Here is a 25,741-nt window from a genome sequence, read left to right as displayed (position 1 = left end):
TTTGCAGGCTGATTTTCAAAAGAGCATATAAGCAATATCATGCACAGCGCAGAGCTATCATAGAAACTTTTTAAGGAGGGCATCCGAATGGAAATTAAAAGTTCTAGTCGTCTTTTTATAGGCAGCACAATAGTGCTGCATAAGTAAAGAGCGATATGGTTAAAATGTATTATTTTTTTTTCTTTTAGACCAGGGTACTCCGTATCGAAGGATTTATCGTATAAACTTCAAAAAGGGGTCATTTGATTGGAAATTGGAAGGGCTTGTGCCTTTTTTAATAGTCGAAAGTGATTGGAGGGCAAATAACACCCCTTCCACAACCACCATTTCCCCAAACACATCCAATCAAAACTGTGACAGCCTTTTCGTTCAACGTAGTTAAAAGGTCCGGAAAAAATGTCTTTGAGGATGACACCCCCCCCCTAGCCCTCAGGGCAAGTTTTGCCCTGAGGGCATATGATTTATCTATAGAAAGGGTGATCGTAGAAACTTCAGAAGAGGCTCATTGGATTACTAATCAGAAGTTCTAGTGCATTTTTTAAGAATCAGAGTGATCGGAGGGTGGATACCCCTTCCCCATCTTTCATTTTGCTTAAATACATCAGATAGAAATTTTGAGATGACCATTTGTTGTCATAAAAACTTCGAAAACAGTTCATTCGATTGGAAATTAAAATGGCCTTGCCCTTTTCAATAGTCGAAAGTGATTGGAGGGCAACTAACCCCCCTCCCTTGCCCACCATTTCCCCAAACACATCCAATCAAAATTTGGAATAGCCATTTTGTTCAACGTAGTTGAAAGGTTCAGAAATTATGTCTTAGAGGATGAACTCCCCCCTAGAGGCCTGAGGACAGGGGTTGTAAGTAAGGTCCTGGGGGCATATAATGTATATATAGAAAGGGTGATCGTATAAACTTCGGAGGGAGCTCATTGGATTGATAATCAGAAGTTCTAGTGTCCTTTTTGAGATCCAGAGGCATCAGAAGGTGGATACTCCTCCCAAAACCATCACATTTTTCAGAATGTTATAGAAATTTTGAAATAGACATTTATTGTCGTAGAAAATTCGAAAAAGGCTCATTCGAGTGGAAATTGAAAGGGCTATTTTTAATAGTCGAAACTGATTAGAGGGCAAATAACCCCTCTCCCATGCCTACCAATATCCTATACACATCCATTCAAAATTTGAGACATCCATTTATTCAACGTAAATGAAAGGTCCGAAATTTATGTCTTTGAGGATGAACCCCCCCCCCAGAGCTCTCGAGGCAAGGGTTACCGAAATGCATCTGATAGAAATTTTAAGACGGCTATTTTTGTCGTAGAAACTTCGAAAAATGCTCATCCAATTGGAAATTCAAAAGAGTAGTGCCCGTTTTAATAGTCCAAAGTGATCGGAGGGCAACTAATCCCCCACCCACACCACCGTTTCTCCAAACACATCCAATCAAAATTTTGAGATAGCCATTTTGTTCAACATAATTAAAGGAGACAGAAATTATGTTTTTGAGGATGACAACCTCACATCGTATAAACTTCGGAGGGGACTCATTGGATTGGCAATCAGACGTTCTAGTGCCCTGTTTAAGATTCAGAGTGATCGGAGGGTGGATACCCCCCACACCTCGTGTTTTCCCGTAAATGCATTTGATAAAAATTTTTAGATGACCATTTGTTGTCGTAGAAAATTTGAAAAACAGCTCATTCGATTAGAAATTGGAAGTTCTAGTGCCCTTTTTAACAGTTGACAGTGATTTGAGGGCAAACTAACCCCTCCTCCAAAATTTTGAGATAGCCATTTTGTTCAACGCAATGGAAAGGTCCGAAAATTATGTCTTTAAGGATGACAAAACCCCCACAGCCCTCAGGGCAAGGGCTTGTATGCCCTGGGGGCATACAAGGCATATATAGAAAGGTTGATCGTGTAAAATTCGGAGGGGGCTCATTGGATTGGTAATCAGAAGTTCTAGTGCTCTTTTTAAGATTGAAAGTGATCGGAGGGTGGAAACCTCCCCCCCCACTCACACCTCGTACTTTCCTGAAATGCATCTGATAGAACATTAACATGAGTAAGGCTGACAGCCTCATGGCTTATCATGGACTGAATTAAAACATATATACTCATGATTTTGCACTGGACTGAAAACATATATTTAAAATGTATTTGAAAAAAAAAAATTAATATAAAAAAATATATTTAAAATATTTCACTTTATTTTTACTTGTTTTGAATATTTTTACTAGATATATGAAGGAGGAAGTCCTCCCTCTTGCACTCCAATTGCAGTACGAGTGTCTAGTGCCTTTTTTAAGAGTAACAAGAGATTGGAGGGGAAGCAGCCCTTCTCTCAAGCCCATTCATTTTCCAAGCGCATCCAGTCAACATTTTGAGACAACTATTTTGTTCAGCAGAGTAGAACAGTCCAGCAATTATGTCTTTAGAGATATTAGGCATGTTAACACCCCACAATTATGCAATTGGCCCATTATGCTTTAAAACTAAATGTTACGGTAAAAATAAATCAAAAGGAATTGTGTTAAATGGCTGCCAATAAGACACCTCAGCAATATATCGAGAATGACTGGTGGTATTAAGTTGAAACTATCCAGGTTGTCAAAGAGCATAGACAGAAACTTTTGGGAATGATATTACGTTTTATTTTTCAGGTCAACTTCAGAAGCTATAAAATTACAATAAAAATACTTTTTGTCAGGATTAAAAATTATTTCTAAAAAAAAGTTTCTCCAACATACAAACAACAACCCATACTATGGATTCTTATAGAAAAAACTGAAAAGTTGTAAAATATTATTTTCCATGAAAAAGACTATGTCAATAAAAAACAAACAGAAATTAATTTAAAAATCATTTTCCACAAGACAAATTTTTTTAAAGAAAAGTAAAGAGCTCCATTACACCAAGAATGAGCAAAACTAAAGTCAAATAATCTTCCAATCGTGAAACCAATACAAATCACTATCAATAAATAAATGAAACTCAAAACGAACAGAAATTGCAGTAAATAGTCGAGTCAAACCCAAAACGATCAAAAATTAACATGAGTAGGGCTGATAACCCCTATGCCTTCTCAAGACCAGAACACAATTTGCGCTTTACTGAAGACAAAATACGTTTGAAATGTTCTCACCTTTCTTACTTTCATAAATAAAAAATTATCAAAACCTTAACGAAGAAATGTCAGTATATGTCAATTTAACTGACAATCCACGATCATTTGTTTACTTTTTTGTAAAGTGCAAATTGCGTTCGGGGCTTGAGAAGGCATAGGGGTTATGAGCCCTACTCATGCTGATTTTTGATGGTTTTGATTTTGACTCGGCTATCTATTGTAAGTTCTGTTCGTTTTGAGTTTCATTTATTTATTGTAGTGGTGTGACAACACCACCACTATAAACCACCACCACAAAGTGATTTGTGGTGGTTTTACGCTTCGAAGATTATTTGACTTTATTTTTGCTTAATGGAGATTAATGCCCTCTGTGAACTAATTCAGAACATGCCCTCTATATGAAGGTTGTCAAAAGGGCGTAACAGCAACATCTTAGGAACATTTTGGTATGTGAAGTTTAGACTAACAGGCCTTTTTGTGAGGGATGTTGAACTAACCAAAAGAAAATATTTGCATCCTAATGCCACTGCTTCAACTCATACTACTGATACTGTCACTATTATTACAATTTCTATTACTACTACTGACACTAAATCTTGAGCTACTACAATTAATTTTACTGCTACTACTATTAAAACTAAAGGTATTAAGGCGAAAGATTTGGAATATATAGAAACTGTAGGGAACTAATTCGAAGCACACTATGCCCACACAGGTTGTAAACCGGACGCATCAGAAATGCTTCAGGAACAGTTGAAGTTATGTATTAAGCTGAAAGTTTCAGCGTGTGTTGAAGAAACCAAAGGTACATACTGCACCTTTATTCTTACTCCTATGTGCATACTGCTACTTATACTGCTACAACTATTGCTATTGCGCAAGCTAAGGGTATTAAGGTGAACCTTTTAACAAATATTTAGGCGGATGTTGAACTAAATCAAAACAAATAAGGAGCATGTGGACTTTCAAAAAGGTAGCAAAGCAATATCTGAAGAGCAACTTATATTATTAATTTAGACATTTAAGGGTAAGTTTTGGGGGATTTTGAATTAGCCAGAAGGCACTATATGTATACTTTTCACTCTATGTGTATTATATGTATACGGTCCAGCAACTATGTCTTTAGATATATTAGGCATGTCAACACCCCACAAGTATGCAATTGGCCCATTATGCTATAAACTAAATGTTGCTTTAAAATAAATCAAAAGGCATTGTGTTTATGGTTGCCAATAAGACACCTCAGCAAGATATTGAGAACGACTGGGGGTATTAAGTTGAAACTTTCGGGGATACTACTATTACTACTTATGCTGTTACAATTTAAATAAATAAAAAGAGTGTAAGTGTATTCAGGTTGTCAAAGAGCATTAATAGAATCTTTTGGAGTGATTTTAAGCTTTATTTTTCAGGTCAACTTCAGAAGCTATAGAATTAAATTAAACAATATAGTTTGTGTAAGGATTAAAAATTGTTGATTTTTTTTCCAGCATACAAATAGCAACCCATACTATGGATTCTTATAGAAAAAACTGAAAAGTTGTAAAATATTATTTTCAATGAAAAAGACTATATCAACAAACAACAAACAGAAATTAATTTAAAAAACTTTAATATAAAACAAGTTTTCCAAAGGAAAGTAAAGAGCGCCATTAAACCAAGAATGAGTAGAAGTAAAGTCAAATTATCTTCCAAGCGTAAAACTACCACAAATCATTATCAATGAAAATATGGAACTTAAAACGAACAGAAATTGCAATAAATAGCCGAGTCAAACTCAAAACGATCAAAAATTAACATGAGTAGGGCTGATAACCCCCATCCCTTCTCAAGACCAGAAAATAGTTAGCACTTACTGAAAACAAAAAACGTTTTAAATGTTTTCACTTTTCTTACTTTCAAAGAAAAAATTATCAAAACTTTAAGGGTAAATATCAGTATATGTCAATTAAACGGTTTTTTTTTCATTTTCAAATTAATCAGTAATAAAAAGCAATTTGTTGCCTATCTATTTCCCTGTCACTTCGTATAGAGCGGATGGTTGTAAAAACTGGGGCAGAGAATCATTAACCAGCTACTTAAAGTTTCTAGTCAGATTTTCTTTATCAACAAACAGCCCGTCAGCTCCCGTGCCCTTCTTTTCCCCCAATTACTCTTGTAACGGAAAGGTTCAAAACTGCTCATTCAGAGAGCCCGTGGCCCATATAGCCACAAGGCCAGGGGCCTTGAATTATTCAAATGGCCCATTCTTAACTGATACACATTATCAGAAAAAAGTGGACATGTTGTTAAAACAAGAACCATGCAGGAAATTTTTATAAACATGACAAGAATTTATCGTTTTTCTTTATTCACTGTTCTTTCCCTTTAAGCCCCTTGATTAACTCTTTTACATCTAGAGTCTTTAATATAATTGCTAATATAAATATCGAAAGTAAAACAGTTCAAAATAGGGATGATACCTTTTTATTGACAGTGAATAGATATAAAATTATTTAACTGGATATTTCGAACACATATACAGTGTTCATCATCAGCAGTAAAACTCACTGTCAATAAAAAGGTATCATCCCTATTTTGAACTGTTTTACTTTCGTCATGGAAAGGCAGTGTGGTCTTCGAAGTTATCTAATATAAGTATATTATATATAATATAATAAATTTTCAACGTACTTTCTAAACTATCTTTTTTTTCATTTAATACTAACTAGAAATTACTAGAGATACTAAACTAGTCTATTACCGACTATTAAAATATTTAATGCTTTATTAATGATATTTAATTGCTTTATAACCACATGGACCATGGCTACAGGAAGGAAAAACAACAAACAAAGAAAAAGTCTCACACACATCCAAAAATGCTTTCAATCCCTTTTTTGTTTTCCAATAATTTTTTTATCCCATTGCTGGGACAACAATTCACTTGAACCCAATCTACTAAAAAATAATTCTCTACTTAAATCCTGTAATTCGGGACAAAGACACAAGATGCGAAGTAGATCCTCGCCATAATTTCAACACAAGGGGCCCAAGTATGGACCGTCTACTAACCTTGCATTCCCTAAGTACTTCCTCCTTTCTTCAGTGCTAGAACATGACCCCTCCCTAAAATATACCACTTATTGTATTCACCATTTAAACTCAATTTGAAATAAATATCATGTCCCCAGACATCCTTTGTGGGTAAGCTCCGAGGGGCGCCAAGGCTTCACACTATCATTTATTATTATCCTAATCTTCCGACACACCCTTTACTAATTTTGCTTCATTTCCTATCTCCAGTTCTATCTCCTTCCCTTCATTCCCAATACCTGATACCCCCTACTCCTTGAAATCGATGTCACCTAGAACGCCCATGAACATTTCCTTTTGTTGTACAACACCTCCAGATAAGCTGGACTTACTAGCCTATTATTGGGTAAACCAATAACCTTTTCCTAGTAGAAAATAATCCTAGATAACCCTTCAACACCAAAATATTAAATTTCTGGCTTACCACTGAGAGTCTCCTATATTCTCAAGTGCACAAGGATCCAACTACTACGGAGGGAGGGGGGTCACAAAGTACACCCTTCAACTTTTTGAGGTATTGCTCCGACAAATTCTTTTATTCAATCTTAAGGGGGGATTTGTCTCTCCCATGCTCGGCACTCCTGCGGCTAGGTATATATAACTTTAGAGACGAAATATTAATAAAAACAGTGTTATTCTAAAAACTAGTAACATGTCCCAAAAAAACAATATTAAAAACACAAAAATAAAAATATTCCAGTTACTTACTGTTTTTTCACTTTTGCTAGTTGCTTTCCTTAAACTGAGATTGTATTTCTTAAGCAGCGTTTCCAACTTGGCGAAAGTCTCCTTGTGTCTTATAACAGCACTTTTCGGGTGATCGTAATCCAAACCTTTCGCAGCTAGATGTTGGATGATAGGGCTCCATGGGACATCAGCAGCATCTAATGCGAGGATGAGTAGATCTAATCGTTTCTAAAATTGAGAAATCTATAAACTCCTCTTTAAACTGTTTTTATTTCCTATTAAAGCTATATAATTCCATATTTTCAGTTTATTTTCTATCTTTGACACTATTTTGTATTTGACTGGCTTTTTAAGTTTCTTTTTTTGCCTTTCACGGATTCGTTTTCTTATTGATTTTAATTGACTGGCCTTAATTCGTTTTAAGTTCTGTTTGTTTGTTTTTTCATTTAAATATTGATAATAATTTTTGTTTGTCTAAGTTTGAATTATTGCATACTTTATTTCTGCTCGTCTTAGGCTTTAATATAGCTCTTTACCATCCCTTAAAAACCTTTGTTCTTGAAAAACATTTTTTAATATTATCACTTCAAGATCCAAGAAAGCGACAAATCCCTTCTTAGATTTATTCGACTTTATGGTTATGGGCCTATCTTTTACTGTGATTAAAATCTATTATGTAAACATTTTATATCCATTGGAGTTTACCTTTGCATTCGAATTCAAACTAGTCATGCATGCAAGGGGTGGGCCTTTGAACCAACGCCCATCGAAACAACAGTTCCACACGCAGTCTACCACCTCTGTCAAGTGCATGTGATATATTTGCAAGGGAGGGTTGAGAAAATGCCAGATAAAATTTATAATTGGTGTTTATCCCCCTTCAGGGTTATAGTTTTTCATTTAATGTTTTTAAGATGAATCATCATAATGTCTTACGTGCTAACTGAAAATAGCCATGTAAGTAAGAGATGAGTAAGAGAAAAAAAAAACTTTTTTTCACCCCCTCCCTCATTCACAAAACTATAAGTTACCTTAACCCTCATAAAAAACTTTTCCTGTAAGTTTCAATAGCCCCACGGCAGCGAACCAATATTCTCTTGTGACGATTGGAAACCAACTGAACTTTGACTGTGAAAGTAATCCAGATTTTGGCTTCATCTATCCGTTTTGTATATCCATAGGTGATTGGTTAGGCGTTACAGACCCTTGCCAATTACATTTTTTAATCCCAACCATTGGCAAATTTTCAGATGGGGAATGATTCCTCATCATTTGCCAAAAATCTCTAGTTTATAGGATATAATTATGTAAAGTAAGATTATCGGAACAGATGGAGAAATTTTAAATCACATCTTCAGACAGAAAAAAGGCTTGAGGCACCTCTCAATTAGCATCTCTTGCTAACACCTATGCCTTTACTGTGAGTAGACAAAAACTCACTTTATAAGGTTGGAGGCCTAACTTTGGAAAAGGTTTTTTTTTTTATAGTATTAGCAAAGCCAAAAAATACACGCTTTTTTTTATTAAGACTTCCTTATTTCCTGTCCGACATTTTTCTGGCAGAGGAATTTGACTACTTTTTATTCAATTATTTTCTCTTGCGATCAGAAGTTTGTAACTCGGAAACTGTATTAGATAAGGATTCTAAATTATTTTCGATTTAAAAACCATAAAGAAGAGAAAAAAGTTCTCCATCAATTTTAAAAATCCGGCAATTTTTCAGAAAACACAGTTGTACTTCATATTGAAATTCTTTATCGTTTTTAGATTTCTAAGAAATAATTCTGTATCTGCATCTAAATCGACAGCCTAAATTCTGTAAAACTCAATGAAGCCTATGGAAATTTAGCTACGCAAGTACTAAAGCCATAGTACCAATGACTTAGTAAAGAGCGATGTTTCTTCTATGTATTCTTTTCTTGTAATAAAACTTGAAATGAAGCTCATGCGATCAGAAATTAAAACTTTTAAAGTTCTATTTTAACGGGCGGAAGCGATTTGAGGGTAATTATCCTGTGTCACTGTTTGCCCCTCGGCAACGCCATAGCACTCCATGGCAGTAGAAAAAAGTTTTGGGTCAATAAATACGCCTCCAGATATGACATGACCCAAGCGACAAGGGCTCTGATATGGGAAGGGCATTCAATTATGTAAATAATCGATTGCTCACAGACAGGTTCATGAAGGCCTTCAGAGGTCGTTCCTAGAGCCAAGAGGATCGCAAATTTTTGTGTGTAGGGGGAGGGCAATAGGGGGTCTGAAAATAGAGAGAAAAAATGTCTCCAACTGGTTTCAACTATAAATCCGTAAGTCCTAGAGGCCAAAGGAACCTCTAATACGAAACTAAAAATTGAAAAAAAACTAATACGCCCAAAAACAAAAAAATTAAAAAGTGCTAAGACCATTTTTTTTCATTGGTCCCAATGCCATGGGGAGCCTAATGAAAAAGCAAATTTCTAGGTTAGGCGAACAGGTTTCCAACAACAGACCAAAAATTTTCATTTTCCGGTCAGCTTGAAATTTATATCTGTAGGTCTTTGGATACCTAGTACGGAAGTTTGACTGTGTCCTCTAACGGCTCGAAAAAGGTAGCTGTTTCGTCGACATTTGCGCAGTGGATTTCAGAAAGGCTTTTGACCTAATCCGCCACCTGACTGCAGGCATGAATCTCCAGGAAATGGGTGCCAAACGAAGCACCCTTGGCCTTGCACTTAACTGACCGAAAACAAAATGTCTTTTACACTCCACGAAAACAATTCGGATCCATCATGGTCAGATACTTCTTGCGGGGCCCCACAAGGCACGAAATTAGCTGAAATAATTTTCCCGGCTATAATTAATTCCCTGCTTAATTATCACGACGACCGTTACAAGTTCGTAGATGATCTGTCCATAGTGCTAGCTTACCTGGTCGAAAACACTATCATAACAAACCAGTTTTCAGACCAGTTGTTTGATCAGATAAAGACTGAATGCTCAAGTCATGATCTTACCATTAACGTAGCCAAGTCGAAGATAATTCGTTTCAACCCTCTGAAGCAAAATATAGATATACCTCTAGTCCCTTTCCCGATTGTGAATGAAATGAAAATCTTAGGAGTAACTTTCACTAGTGACTGTAGTTTCAGTGCCCATATCAATTAAACCGTCCTCAAGGCTAATGTAAGCCTTCGGACACTTACCAAAATGAGGCGTTTTGAGTGTGATACTGAAAATCTTCTCCATGCCTACAAGTGTTATGTTCGCCCGTTGCTCGAGTATGCGTGCCCGGTATGGGGTCCATCTGCTATCCGTACGGCGTACCTATTACGCGACAAGAGTCCGTCCAGAAAATAGTAACAAGGATTATACTCCGAAACAGCAACATACCCTATGATCAAACCATCACGAAACTGAATTTATCTCCATTTAAAGTCCGGGTTGAACACCTGATTCAGCAATTTGGAAAATCCGTCTTAGCCAATATGAGTCACCGATCACTACTTCCAGAATCAGCCCCTCCCAATAGTCGAACTCGATTACAGAAGAAACTTCTACCCCCTAAAGTACGAACTAATCGTTACTCCAACTCATTTGTGCCTTTCTTCACATTAATTTTCAATGCTGAGTTTTTAAATATACCGATCTTTCTCTATCTCTCCCTCTCTCTCAAAGGAAAGCACAATCCATGAAAAATCGAAAACAAATAACAGTTTTGCCCTGTTTGTGTTTCTTCACCAAACAAGGCAAAATTTTTGTTTCTAATTGAAAAGGGCTCAGATAATTTTGGATCAGCCTAGACCAAAACAAGCAGACCGGACTTGGAATGAAATTAAATAAAAAAAATAGTTTTTTCAGCTGAAAGTAAGGAGCGACGTTGAACCTTAAAACAAACAGAAATTATTCCGTATTTATTATTTTGTATTTATAAAAATACAAAATTCCACATTTTCGTGGATGGGAGCTTAAACTTCTACAGTAGGGTTCTCTGATACGCTGAATGTGATTTTCGTTAAGATACTATGATGTTTAGAGGGTGTTTCCCCCTATGTTTTCAAAATACGGCAAATTTTCTCAGAACCGTAACTTTTGACTTGTTGAAACTTATATATTTAAAATCGTCATTAAGATGCGATTCTTTTGATGTAACTATTGGTATCAAAATTCTGTTTTTTAGAGTTTCAGTTACTATTGACCCGGGTCGCTCCTTACTACAGTTAGTTACCACGAACTGTTTGACAAACAAAAACTCTTTGTCTCCGATGGAATTTAACGATAAATCTACAAGACCTTACTAAAGGACTGATGGAAGCTATGGCATACCGGAGACTGCTTTATAAATATTCTGTAATGTCTCCTGAAGCAAATGCAAGATTTAAGAAATATAATTGTGAACTAAATATCCTATTACAAAAAGAGCGAATTGACCATTATAATAATAAATTTAAAAAAGAGTGATCCCAGGAAAAATGGAGAGTAATTGAATCTGTAGTGAGCCCTTCCAAGAGCTCATTTTTACCTGAAAATTTTAATACTGATGCTTAGGCTGTTGATGATTTGTATAACCATTCTTCTACTGTTGTTACGACGCATGCGCATATCTGGAATCAGTGACTGCTAATGAATTGCGTACCACAATGTGGAATATAAGAAATCATGCTTCGGTGTTGACTTCTTCTTATTACGTGTATTACTTCTTTTCATCACTTAAGAATGTTTTCTCAGAAATATGTAACCAGGTTTTGATTTATTTTAGTATGTATCTAAAATTAGGCACTCTTGGTGAAGCTGGGGAATTGTGGTTTTCCAGTACTTGCAAATAGAAAAGTAGGCTAGAGAGCTCCTTTTAAAATTATTAATTTGTATTGTTTGGTCATCGATATAGACTTTACCGCTATTGCTTGGTGAGCCACGATACGCGGCATCCGCTTTTATTGTGAATGACTAACACTAATTAATTGCTCTCTCCTAAACCAAACATGAAAACCTAGCAAGCGCCCATACATCCTTTCAGCCAAGGTCAAGCTAAAACCGCAAAGGACCAAAGAGCGGAACCCATAACATTAGACAAGATAAGATATAAATCTATTCTATTTGACCTTAAAATTAATTCTAGCTTTAATTGGGTATCATTAATTAGGAGTCTGAAGTGTCTACTATATTTTAGGGCAAAGTAAATAACTAAGAAAGAGAAAAAGAAAAGAAATATCAGATTAATTACCTCATTAGATTCTAGAAGATCGAAAAAAATTTGAATTCGGTCTTCCCATGAAGATGAATCGGCAAGACTTCCCAACGAAACTGTTTCATTAATCAGCTTCTATAAGACAGATCAACCAAATCAATAAAACAAAGAAAAGTTTTCTGACTCTATGGATGAAATAATCACTACTATTGTAACGTTCAAAATAGAAAGTAGCCACTGACTTGAAAGGTATAGCCAATGCTATAATGTTGTATCATGAAGGTGTCATCAAAGCCACCTGGATATTATAATATTCCAGAACTCTTCAGCTAAGATCTTAGGGCAAACCTGTTAAGAGTAGCCTGTTAAGAGTTCGTTAAAAATAATGGCACAAAAACCTACCCGCTCGTCCTATAAAGAAAATTATAAGGGTGGCATGGGAGTTATGGCCTAAATAAAGGTGTCACCAGAACCACCTGGATGTTATGATATCCCAGAACTCTTCACCTAGGATCTTAGGGCGAACTGTATAACCTGTAAAGAATTCATTAAAATAATGGCACAAAAACCCACCCGCTCGTTCTATAAAAACATTTCTAAGGGTGGCATGGGAGTTATGGCCTAAATAAAGGTGTCATCAAAGCCACTTTATTCTAATATCCCACAACTCTTCAGCTAGGATCTTAGGGCGGACTGTATACCCTGTTAAGAGTTTGTTAAAAATAATGGCACAAAAACCTACCCGCTCGTCCTATAAAAAATTTTCTAAGGGTGGCATGGGAGTTTTGGCCTAAATAAGCTTTTAAACTTACTATTCAGAGAATAGTTATTTTCTTTAGAAAAAGACCGTTCCCATTGAAAATGAGAAGGATTTAAAGCTGTACATATACCTTTTACTTATAATGAAAACCCCAAAGAGCACATGCACATAACAGTCTGTCGATATCCAATGACAAGTGACAAATAAATCCTTATTCATAAGCTTAGATCCAAGACATCTGCATTGTTTTGTCCGAGACTACTCCTTTGATATTCACCAAAATTCAGATTTTTCGGTCAAAATATTGCGGCTTTGACCTCCGAAATTAGGAAATAGATTCCCCAATCTATTTATCCCCAAACTCCAAAATGTCTATTTAGAAAAGCTGAAATTAGTTTATAAAATTAATTATATTTTGCTTCTATGCTGGCCTCCAAAATTAAGAACTAGATTCCCCAATATAACTCCAAAATGTCTATTTAGAAAAGCTGAAATTAGTTTATAAAATTAATTATATTTTGCTTCTAGAAAATTTGACAATTAAACTTCTGAGATTTTAAAGCAGTTTATAGGAAGTACCACTATAAACACTTAAAGATTATAAATGAAATTTAAAAAAATCAGAAAACATAACTGGTTCATCTGGTTCTTGTGATTCAGTAGCCGATACTTCTAACATGGCTAAACATTGATATTCATCATGTTAAGACAATCAGAAGTGACTATTGAGGCCCAAAATTTTTATGAATTTGCACCACTCTGGGCACCGTTTCTCAATCATCAGATATAATATGTTTTGTAGTACCAGCTATTGACGAAATCAGTGGAGACAAGTTACAATGGGACAAAACTAGAATGAAAATTTAAGAAGACACATTATAGCTCCAGCTCTATCATAACATAGAATTTCGTTTCTCTCCCTATCACGTGCTGTAACTCCGATTTGAAAAAAAATATGACATTAGTTGACATTAAACCTACATTATTTTTCGTTTTTCTTCTTTTTTTCATAATTTCAGACGTAATACGTCGAAAAAATTACAAAAAAAAATATGGGTGGGTGAATGTAAACATTCACTGACCGTTTTTAACACGTCGCTGGGTAAAAAAAATTGAATCAATGAAGATAAATGAATTTTCTACGTCGTCATTAGGCAGAAAATTATGTGTATCAGAGTAACCTGGTTGAAATTAATACCAATGATGTTATCGTTAACTAGTGCACTGAAGTAAATTCAAAACAAGTTATTAAAAAAAAAAACTTTTTTATAAATCAGAATTTTATTGAAGATATTTATTGCATTGACGTTGTTTTAGTTTTAAATAATTTCTAAATATGGCATGGGTTAGGTCGATCAGCCTCTCAACTAAACTTGAACTAGCAAGCAAAATTCATAACCTACTGATTTTTGGTAGTAAAGCACATTTAATCAAGACAACCACCGTGGTATATTAAGACCTGACTGATTTGCTTAGTAACTCATAACTGTTTCAAAGTGACGTATGGAATTACTATTCAGGATTTATAATTCAAAATGCTCCTTGACGTTTATTATGAGCCCTCCCAAAGAAATGCTAAGCTTTCGCATAATTTTTTCACGCATATGGATGACAGCTACAATAGTGAGACCAATAATTGTATGAATATTTGGCCATCTGTCCCTGGAGACCTCGATGAGGTCTGTTTTAGGGTTAATTTTTATTATAAGATTTGTCTGTATATCTTCGCCTTGGAGGTATTGAATCTTCAAGCAACTTTGTTTTTAGCGAAATAACCATCCCGAATTGAAAATGGTGAAAATCAAGAGGTTGTATGCCAAAACTTACAAGATCAGGGTATACCAGCTATATCCCAAAATCATTGGCAAATACTTGTACTCTGGTCAAGAGTTCCAAATCAGAAAGAAATAAGATAGACAAAATAAAAAGAAAAGTTTTTCATCTTTCATTTTGAAAATCAATCGTCATTTCAAATGAGTGTTGGTGGATTAAAACTCAGCCACATTACAATCTAAAGTGAAAAAAAGTGCTAGATTTTGCAAAATTTAGCAGACAGATTCACCCTTAACACGGAGTCAGAGGTGGTTTTAGGCGGGGGTGGGGGCAGAGGGGCACTTTACCCGGGCACAGAAATTTTGGGGACGTAAAATTTTAAATAATTAATCTAATGGTTATAATCATTTTGCAACTTTTGAAATTTGATTTTTATAAAAATGAAGTGGAAGGCAGAACTATTGAATGAAAATAATTAAATAATTTATTAATTAATTAATAAAATGAATAAACAAATAATAAATTTAAACAATCAAAAATGAAATGATTAATAATAATTAAGTAATTTAAGATTCTGCCCCGGGCGTTAGAGACGCCAGAACCTTAATAGTGAAGTCACTAGGATTATTGGGACATAATGACATTTTTGCACCACCCAAATAGTGGATGGCACACTATTCAGTATTAAATGCGGCCAACATTTCGGTTGGTACTGCTACTGCAGGAACTTAGTCGGAATTTCTGAGAATCTATACTTAAGCAAGTCACTATACTGGTGTCAAAACCAATTTGAATAGGACTCGTTTCATCTACAGTTTCAGTTCTTTAACCCCTATTTTATGATACCAATCTGCACAAAGACAGTAGTTTTGCTCAAAATGTATAATCTTACATGTATATACATGGGAGGGGCATAGGATGAAACCTCCAATCTCAACCAAGACAAATACCTGACCTAAATCATCAGATATCCCGATCCTAACAACGGTCTCAAGACTCCTTAAAAGAGCGAAACTGGCGGCAGAAGAAATCAGACAGTATTAGTAGCGATTTATGACATTTACAGGAGAAAAAAAACACACGTTATTATTTTTTTTTACTGTAATTGACAACAACCGGTTGCAAAAGGATAGTCCCACCACCAATTTTAGACATTTTTCACAAAGGAGGAAAAAATTATCAGTCAATCGATAGCGCAAAGTTTAAAATTAAAAAAAAAATTAATCTTAAAGTATATTGACGCTAACTCTCAGTTACCAGATGTACGTTTTAATTATATTCTAACAAGGTACTGAACTTTCCTATTTTTGGTTAAAGATGGTTGTTTACTACAGAAAACAAAGTCAAATCTTACCTCAGCGACTTTAAAAATAAGGTCTCCTAAACAAGGAATTCGACAAGAAAGAAAATTTTTGACCAAATCGATTATCTCTGTAGGTTGTAATGTGTTGCACAAAAGCCACAAAACTTCTAGCTTGTCATCCTAAAAAAGATAAGATACAATATGAAATAGATGGGGAAAGAAAAAGAAATTGGAAGTGTAAAATAGAGGACTAAAGCAAAGCACCAGCTTTTTTACGCAAAATCAACTGTGGATAGCCAAAATGTGCTGCCAGACATTATTGCCAAATAATATTCATTATCGCAGTATCTCCAATTTCGTTCTTTTTTCTGGCCCTTGGGTTGTATTTATATTGTTTATTAATTTTAAATAACTTTATATATTGTGTCTTCTCCTCTTCTTCTTTCTTTCTTTACAATTCAGTTATAAATCTGCTTGAAGATATATCTTTAATAACATACATCTATAAAAGACCTATTCAGTGAATTTCTCCATTTTTTTTGAATTTGTAATGATTTAACTAAACCATTTTTAGAATAGAGTGTATTAGAAAGCCGGTTAATCCCTATTAAAAAATGGGTTATTGCGAAAAATTGCTGAAATAGATATTGAATCGACACAATCTATAGATAAAAGCGATAGATGAAGGATATGGAACTAAGACTATATCGAACTAGGGGATATGATATCTAAGACTTGATATCTTCTTAAAGTCGCAGAGGAATGAACAAGAATTACATGAAAGCTAATTTTAACTTTCGTATTCTTTCTGTAAATTGGCACTAAAATAAACAGGTTTAAATGTCAGGCGGAATCGAAAAATGTCTATTTTGGGCACTATTTCAGGAATGGAGAGGTTGCAAAACTCGTCAGTCCTCTCAAGAAAGGCCTTATATATGGGCATCGTCGAAATAATATCAACCGAATACATAGATGAATCACCGAATGAGGCCGCACAAAACAGAACTAATACTTGATATATAACAGAACTAATATGACCAAATCTTGACTAATAAGCTTATTTAAGAAACATCAGTCATGGTGTCCTTGCTCAAATTATAAAGCGTTAGCTTAGCATGTTTTTCACACTAAACGGCAAGCTTTTGCAACTGAAAGTAAAGAGCAGCATTAAATTTCAAAACGAACAGGAATTATTCGTTATATGACGGTTGCTCCTCCTGAACACCTCGCTCTTTACGTTAAAGTTTGAATCTTGTCCCAGTTCTTTAAGAACGACTCCTGAAACAGAAGGTTGGTTTAGTTAGAACAATAAGAAGCTTTTTTTAAGTACTAAAATACTTTAGCGTGAAGAGCAACGTGTTAAGAAGGAGCACCGCCTCAACTACGTAATAATTTTTCTTGGTTTTAAGTTTTAATGTTGCTCCCTACTTTCAGTTCAAAAAACTTGTTTTTTATTTAATTACATATAAATGTGATTCAGTTTAATTATTTATATTCTGTTGTTTCTCGGAAAGTTTCTGTTTACAGTACCCAGTAGGTCCCCTAGAATTTTTACGAAGTGATCCTATAGGCTTCTTATCTACAATGTTGGCCGACCAGTAAATACATCTATAGTTGAACTAGTAAGTATATCTATAGACTGTTACAAGTTTGAACGAGAACAGATGTAAAACTTATTTTTAATGTCATGCTTTGATAATCATTCACATTAAAATTTTTTCCCACTATTACACAAGTAGGACAAAACAAGTTTTGTCAGGACGATTGTGTATTTCCAAACAGAAAAAACAAATAAAAAAAAGTTTTTCTTTAGAAAGCAAAGACAGAAATTTTCCTGTTTTATGTGAAACTTAAAGAGGAAAAAATTTACTTGTAAGATTATGCGATTCTAGCACATTAGGATATACTTTTTGGCTGAAATTAAAGCATTGTAGGATATTTTCTTACGGTTTTCATTTTTGTTACTTGGTATAATTTCTCAAAATAAGTTTTAAGGGAAGAACAATGCGGTTTTAGAAAAGGTAGAGGATGTGTCGACCATGTTTTCACTCTTAGGTTAATAATTGAGAAGTCCCTTCGTTGTCAAACACCTTTGGTCCTTAGTTTTATCGATTATGAGCAAGCTTTCGATTCTGTTGATAGAACAGCGTTAACAAAGGTCTTATCGTTATATGGTATACCAGAAAAATACATTAAAGTGATTTGCGCTATGTACGAGAATAATACTGCTGCGGTTAAGGTAGGAAATGAGGTTAGCAACTGGTTTTGTATTAAATCAGGAGTTAAGCAGGGTTGTGTTCTATCCCCCTTTATATGGATCATTTTGATGGACTTCGTCTTAAGGAGCACAGGAAAGGCAATTGGAGACCATGGAATCAAATGGGGAGGAAGAACGCTCCTGGACTTAGATTATGCTGATGATTTAAGCATATTAGATGAAAGTGTGAGCAAAATGAATGAATTTTTAGAGGTTTTACGAGTTCAGGGTGCTAAAATAGGCTTGAAAATTAATGTTAAGAAGACTAAGTCACTAAGGTTAGGAATAAGTGAAGATGAACAGGTGACCTTAGGTAACGAAAAGATTGATCAGGTTGGGAGCTTCAGTTACCTTGGTAGTATTATTAGTAAAGATGGTGGGAGCAGTGAAGATGTTAAAAGTAGAATAGCTAAAGCTCAGGGTGTTTTTTCACAGTTAAAAAAAGTTTGGAAGAATAGAAAGATAAGCCTACAAACCAAGATTAGAATATTGGAAGCTACAGTGATGACAGTGGTCAAATATGGCTCTGAAGCATGGACACTCCGAAAAGCAGATGAAAATTTACTAGATGTTTTCCAGAGAAATTGCCTACGGATTGTTCTGGGTACCCGGCTGACTGACCGTATTTCAAACAGTAGGTTGTACGAAAAGTGTGGTTCAATCCCGCTTTCTAGGGCTATAATGAAAGAAAGGTTGAGATGGCTAGGCCACGTTCTACGGATGAAGGATGACAGATTACCGAAGATTGTCCTTTTTGGCCAACCGTCTGGGGCTACACGGAAAGCAGGTCGTCCTTGTCTGGGTTGGGAGGATGTCATAAATAAGGATTTAAAGGAAATGGGAACTTCCTGGGAGGGTGTAAAGAGGGAGGCTTTAAATAGATTAGGTTGGAGGAGGAGCGTGCGTAGCTGTGTTGGCCTCAGGCGGCTTGGTGCTGCAGTGAGTTATTAGTAGTAGTAGTAGTAGTAGTAGTAATTTTATAAATAATTGCTGCCTGGACAGAGATTCAGAGAAGCAATTTTTTTAGTTTCAATTTCGTTCTTTCCTTCTATTAAAAAGCTTTGTTTTTTTCAGTAATGAAAAAAGGAAAATTATCACTTACTTAAAAAAGGAAAATTATCACTTACTTACCTACCAAAATTTATAAATATAACCCATTCTCTAGCTCAAAGCAAAAACTCATTACACCAACAACATTACAAATTCTGTCAAAATTTTGGCAGATCCTGCAATCCTGCTTGACTACTACTTCTGAGGAGACCGTATAATAACAATAGAGTAATTCCAATGGATCTCCATTCAAAAATCTTTCCAAATATAACGGTTATTGCCACGATTCTCCAAGATTTTAATTTCGAGTAAGACTCTCATTAAGTCCTGTGGTGGCGCAGTGGGTTTGACCTTAGCTTGGTAATACGGGACCCAGAGGTCGAATCATACTGCAGCAATGCACTGGAGGGCCGACGCAGGGACCTTAGTAGTCAAGAAGCGTCGTTAATCTGATACTTACTCTCATTAAAATATGGAGCATTAACATATAATATAAGAAAAGCAAATATTGACGGCAACACTGCAAAAAGTAAAACCATCAAATATTTCGCCACTTTATACTGCACTACAGAGCTGCTAGATGACACTATATTCTCAACACAAACGTAGTCTTCTTATTTGAAATATATTTGGCCCAAGTCAAAAGACAATTACCATTTATACAACTTGGTAAGAATAAGAAATAATCGAGGAAATGGATTATAAATCATCCACTTCCTGGATACAACCCTAATTATGATGCTACAAAGTATTGAAATAACATATTCAGGCTAAAATTTTTGTACAAAGTATTATAAATAAAAAGGAAAAAAAGAAACGCTTTAAAGCGGCAGACCAAGTTCCTCGCCAAAAACATCCTTTCCAAATAACTTAAAATACACGAAAAATAAATAAAATACTATTTTAGTTTTATGGCAGCAACACTATCATTTAATGAAATACAGGTTTAGAATTTTACTTCCAGACTATCCGTAATCCGTAATTTCTGTGACTGATATAATCAAAAAGCTATATTTACCTTGGCGTAGATAACGTATGGAACCCTTATTCTAAACTCATTCATAAGCTGCAAAAGGTCATTCACAACGCCTACTGCAATTAGCAATGGCTTGATATCTACAGAAGTCTCGTCTTCATCATCCAAACAAGCCAAGATGGCTTTGAGTAGGCTTTGTGCGTTCTGTGGCCACTTTTCGCTTTCTCTTCGCTCTAAGCTCCTATAAATAACGACAAGGTGACATTAAAAGTATGTTTCCTTAAGTACAATTATTCTAGTACATTACATAATTGCGTATTACATATAAAATGATTATAAGATTATTTATTATCATTATATACCATAGTAGAATAATTATAAATTATTGCATGCTCAGCGAATTATCTAAAATTTGACTAAAGAAGAGTTAAACAGCAGTTTTCTAGTGGCACTTCAAAGGCGTTAAGTTGAGAGACATACATTTTTTAGGAGAAGAAAATAGTCGTAAAAAAATACTCTTGGGTTATTTGTCCAGTTGTCTAATCATGGAAGATTTTCTAGATCTCAAAGATGAGGCAAAATAGTTCAAAGTTAGAATATTTTCTTTTTAGCAATACCTGGAACCACTAAAGAGATAAACTAGGTTTACGTAGCCTGGGCAGCGTAAAATGCTATAGCATGAAAGATCTTTAGTTGCTTTGATATTCTCATCGAAACAACTCAATTAGCTTCTGTGACCTATGTGGACCAGTTGCGACAATTGTAATTTATTAATATTGGTGGTGGTTTTATTTGTTTTTAGTTTATCTTTGTTTCTTCGGCAAAATGTCCACGTCGTCTTAGTTTTTATCGCTTCTTTCTACTGGCTGCAGTTTGGTTGTTCTTCATGAGTTTTTTTCTTTCTTTGTTGTTCAGTGTTGTAGCTGCTTTTTATCAGTTTTGCTGACAAAGATGTTGCAGGAGCAACGCTTTTTTGTTTCTAGGTCATCAATTAAACGCTGCGTTCAACACAAATGATGACGCATTCTTTAACGATGACATGTGAGGGACAATCTCAAAATATGCTTTTATTAACATCATCTTTATTTCCTACTGCCTGACGCCCAAGCAGTTATTTCTGTTAATGTAGCACATAAGCAAAGATAATGCTTATTTTGCCCCTAAACATAAGACCTAACCCGAATCATTAGTGGCGGTAAAAGCAGCACGTACAAGTTAAGTCTACGTCACATTGTCTCAAAACTTCGCACCAATTATTGGATCAACAACTCCGGATAAATTATAACACAAACTTAGGTCACACTTTGCAGGCCCTGGCTACAGGTTACAAGCAGTAATGTTCTGGCTATGAGGACATGCAGAAATCATCCTTTTTGACCCAGGGCAAGAATTACGCGTAGCCTCCCAAAATGTACCATGGCATTTTGTTAATCTCGCCAGAGGCCTGCACTTTTCATAAATACCAGAAAGGCCAGACGCTTACAACTTTATAGCAAAGAACCGAAATCATCGGCCTAGAAGAAAGAAAAAAAAAGGATCAAAACAGGACAAAACTAAAGTATTGGTTCCACAACACATGCAACATCCCGCAACAATGACATCTTTTCGAAAACAACAGAGAACTCTGAACAAATTGAGAACCAAATGAGACATTCGTAAAAGGGATCGTATCAACATATTCTATGTGCCCAAAATCTGCAACGACACATATTCATAAATGGTTTTTGAAATACTAAAATCCCGACGAATTAATATACAAACGTCACTCGAGTACGTGTTCTTAAATGGCTAATAGTGAACTAAAAAATACTTGCGAGGGTAAGCCTTTATGCCTCTCCAAGGTAGAATGTGCTGTACCACTATAATTAACCCTTTAAATTGCCGTGTGACCGCAGTTGTACTTATTGCGTTATCAAATTGGTTTTCTTACAGATACTTTGTTTGAAATTTCTCACAATTATTTAGCCTTAATCGGGGTAAACCTCCTATATTAGAAAATGTCAAAATTAAAAAAAAAAAATTCTAGCTTTATTACATGGATCAAAAAAAAAAATAATAAGAAAACAAAATAAAATACGAAGAAAATTGAAATAAAAATAAAACCCAGAAAATATCTATACGGACGTCCAGACTGATCCTGATTTAAAATTCACTTATTAAGCCTCATAGTCAATATTGTTCTACAGTTTGGCAATCCACTTCAAGACACATTCATAGATACCCAACTCACTTCACAATAAAGCACTTCAAATTTTAGGCCAGGCAACAAATAGACTATCCATGACTTCACTTTATAGACTATCTTTCACCATTTTTGGTTTCAATTGTATTTAAGAAAAACTCCCATCACTACATAAATTTTTATTTACATTAGCTTTACAAATCCGTAGTTGAAATGTTGGATCTTCATCAGAAATTTTACATATCCCCGACACCGACAGCCAGGTCAGAATTTTCTCCTAGAATTGGGTGTTCTAGGGAGTGGAATGCACTTTCGAAAGAGCTGAAATCATGTATGTCTATCAGCTCTTTGAAAAAAAGTAGAGAAATATCTAAAGAATTAGATATTCATTTTTTATATTTATTTGTTTCAGTATTATGCTTTTGAATATTATGATATTATATTTATTTATTATATTTTTGCTTGATACTTCAAGGGGTATAAGCGGAGGAAGAATCGTATTGCATTGATTGGTAAATGATGGCGGTTCAGGATGGAAATTTGGGAAGATAGGAGGTCCTGCTGTATTTGGAGTATGTATTATCTAAGGCCCAAATGTGTATCAATGCAGAAGGAACTGTGTTAAGCATATTTTATATTTTTGTTTTGAAATTAAAACCAATATTGAACTTGATCTGGAAAGATTCATAATGAACGTGACAGAACGCATGCAAACATAGAATTTCTCATATTTATGAAAAATAAATATTATACATCAGAAACTGGCGTACACGTGGCGTGCGTACGACAACAGCGATATTTCGTGATCTCTTAATTGTTTCTGAACTGTAATTAAGTGATACTTTGATTAAAAGCCTCCCATTAAAACGTTGACGATAGCTCTGCTAATTCGGCCAGTTCCGAAGAACGAAGTAATAAGGATACAAAAGACAAGATCTACCAGAGGGATTGATGGTACATCTGGCCTCGACTATTGTTAACACTCAAGTTATTGTTTTTTACAGGGAAAGGTAACAAGCCTGTCGCTCAGCTTCGCAGCAGATGGGAAAAAAGCAATAAATAGTCAATGATACAATAGAGGAACAGATTTATGTAAACAAGGAAGTCACGTAACAAATAATTTTAAATTTGTTTCTTTTTTTTTATCTGTTTTCTCTATTAAATTTTTTTCTGAAGAGGGTCTTTTTTTTTTTTACAACGAGAATTGGATAATGGCGATCGATTTAGACGAAGGTAAAGAAAAGATAAATAAAAGTTTGTAAGTACAAATGTTGGAATTATGTAGAAGTTGAAGAATGTTTTGACTAAAAAGATTATCAGAATATTGTATTTTTCTCCGATTTGGCCGTAAAAAACAAAACTGCCATACTAATCAAGATTACTGGTAAGAACTAGCGAATATAGATTGTCTTGTACATGATAATATTAATTCCTGGATTTCTTCGCTAATTTTTCTTCACGGCTGTAATTATAAAACAGAAAATGATGAGTTTTTCAGGGCGTAAATGACACCCTGATCATTAGAAGGTTTAGGGGGTGGTAATTCATCTTAAGATTACCTCTTACTTTTGTCGGTCCATTTCGAGTTTCATTCAATCACTGATAGCATATTCGGTTCGTTTTAAGTTTGAATCATTTTATGGATTAGTTCTACTTGATTTAGATTTTAATATGGCCATTCCTTTTTTTTTTTTTTTTTGGATAACTCCTTTTTGTTTTTGAAATTAGTTTCTGTCCGTTTTTTCATTAATTTCATTTTAAAGGCGAGTAATATTAAGAATATCTATGAAGTTTTTTTTCAGACTTAAGGGTTAAAATGTTGCATGTCGATTTAGACCTAGGACAAAATTTCAATATTCAATCAAACTCTCGATTAACAGTAGTTTTGAGCCACAAATCTTTGACAAAAAAAATATTACAAAATTCTGAATGGATTGAGAGGGAGATTATTATCCACGTGAATTGAGAATCTGCCCAATTTCTAGTTTTCCATAAGGCTGAAGGTCAATAACGTAACTTTGCCATCTACCTTCTTTCAGACCTTAAATCATGACTACTAGAAATAGGATTAGTCTACTTGGCCTTTTTGTCTCCCTTTTTCTCTAAAAAAATACTGTATAGTAAAAGGATTAGGTTAAAAAGATGCCCTTGTAAATGGAGATACAAAACAAAGATATGAGTGTGATTAAGTCAAAGATAAATACCTAACAAAAATGACAACCCATTCAATGAAAATTTGCATAAGTTGCGGATGGCATCCTTTCAATTCGTGACACAAACGGGATAAGAAATGAAGAATTGTTGTACTGTCTTGATAATCTTCTAGCGCTGACAACAATTCGACAAGGTTTTCTTCCGTTAAAAGTCTAGCAATATCATATCTATGGGACCACCAGAAGAAAATCGCATCCGAGGTTCGAGCCTTGAAATAAAATAAAAACAAAAGGTAGACTACAAGTTTTGACAACTGATTAAGTTTCTGTTAAGAAAATACAACCTACTGCAATAGTAGGCGGTGCAAAATATAAATGAGCTTACCACTATGACAAAGTCGGCAATCCTTAATTCAAATCTTGACGTTCTTAGAAACTTTTCCGTATATTCTTTCGAAATAGTTTTCAAAATATCGTGAGTCTGACAATAAATAAAATCGTAAAATGTCAAGTTACAAGCCTCATTCGTGAAAACTTCTAGACTCACAAGGCGATTGCTTGGTATGGATTTTGAAAAACCAAACCATAGGTTTTTGTCATTGAATCCTTAGAGTTCCTATCATTATACGAGCAACTGTCGATGCAAAAAAAAAAAAAAAAAAAAAAAACAACAAATCTGAGTAACTATTGACGACAAGAACTATATCATCTGTGAAAACTATGGTGAGTGTTTTGCCAATTCTTAGAAAATTGTTACTAAGCGCCATAAAAATTGAGAAAACAATGAGTTTTACTCGACGTTTTTTTATTTCTTTTTCAGCCCAAATTTCACCAAAATGGAACTTTCAAACTTCCTTCAAAGTCGGATAATTTCGAAAAGTGTCCTTTTTTAAGTCCAGATGTTACGTTTTAGAAAGACGGATCCCGGTAAACAAACAAAGGAGGTCTGAGTATAGAAAGATATAGACTACCATAGAACAGAATACTTTAAAAAGAAAAAATCTCAAAAGAATTTGAGATGTGTTAATGGGCGGATAGACAAGATTTATTTGCAAAGTATACAAGACATCAAAATAAATTTTATTCCTCCAACAGAGATCATTTAATGCTTCATACTGAAGCACTTCATACTCCTTGATACTGATGAAGGAATATCACAAAAATGGAGAATAAAAGTGCAATTTGTTGAACTCGGTAGAGCAAAACTAAAATGGTTGGCTAACATTTAA

At 34.7% G+C, this 25,741-nt stretch overlaps 1 protein-coding gene across 2 annotated transcripts in view; it reads right to left on the bottom strand.

Annotated features, from left to right (window-relative positions):
* Positions 1-25,741, bottom strand: part of LOC136038707 (kinetochore-associated protein 1-like) — a 284,373-nt gene that overhangs the window by 147,284 nt on the left and 111,348 nt on the right. For both annotated transcript variants that reach the window (XM_065722029.1, XM_065722028.1), the window contains exons 10-14: positions 24,564-24,781; positions 20,220-20,418; positions 15,946-16,074; positions 12,095-12,193; positions 6,916-7,122 (exon numbers count right to left, since the gene is read on the bottom strand). In XM_065722029.1, coding sequence (XP_065578101.1) covers positions 6,916-7,122; positions 12,095-12,193; positions 15,946-16,074; positions 20,220-20,418; positions 24,564-24,781 — 852 coding nt within the window. The remainder of the gene's footprint in view (positions 1-6,915; positions 7,123-12,094; positions 12,194-15,945; positions 16,075-20,219; positions 20,419-24,563; positions 24,782-25,741) is intronic.

The sequence above is a fragment of the Artemia franciscana genome, chromosome 18, assembly GCF_032884065.1.
Source record: "Artemia franciscana chromosome 18, ASM3288406v1, whole genome shotgun sequence".
Lineage (NCBI taxonomy): Eukaryota > Metazoa > Arthropoda > Branchiopoda > Anostraca > Artemiidae > Artemia > Artemia franciscana.
The sequence above is the reverse complement of the archived record's forward strand: the minus strand, read 5'-3'. Positions and strand labels throughout refer to the sequence as shown.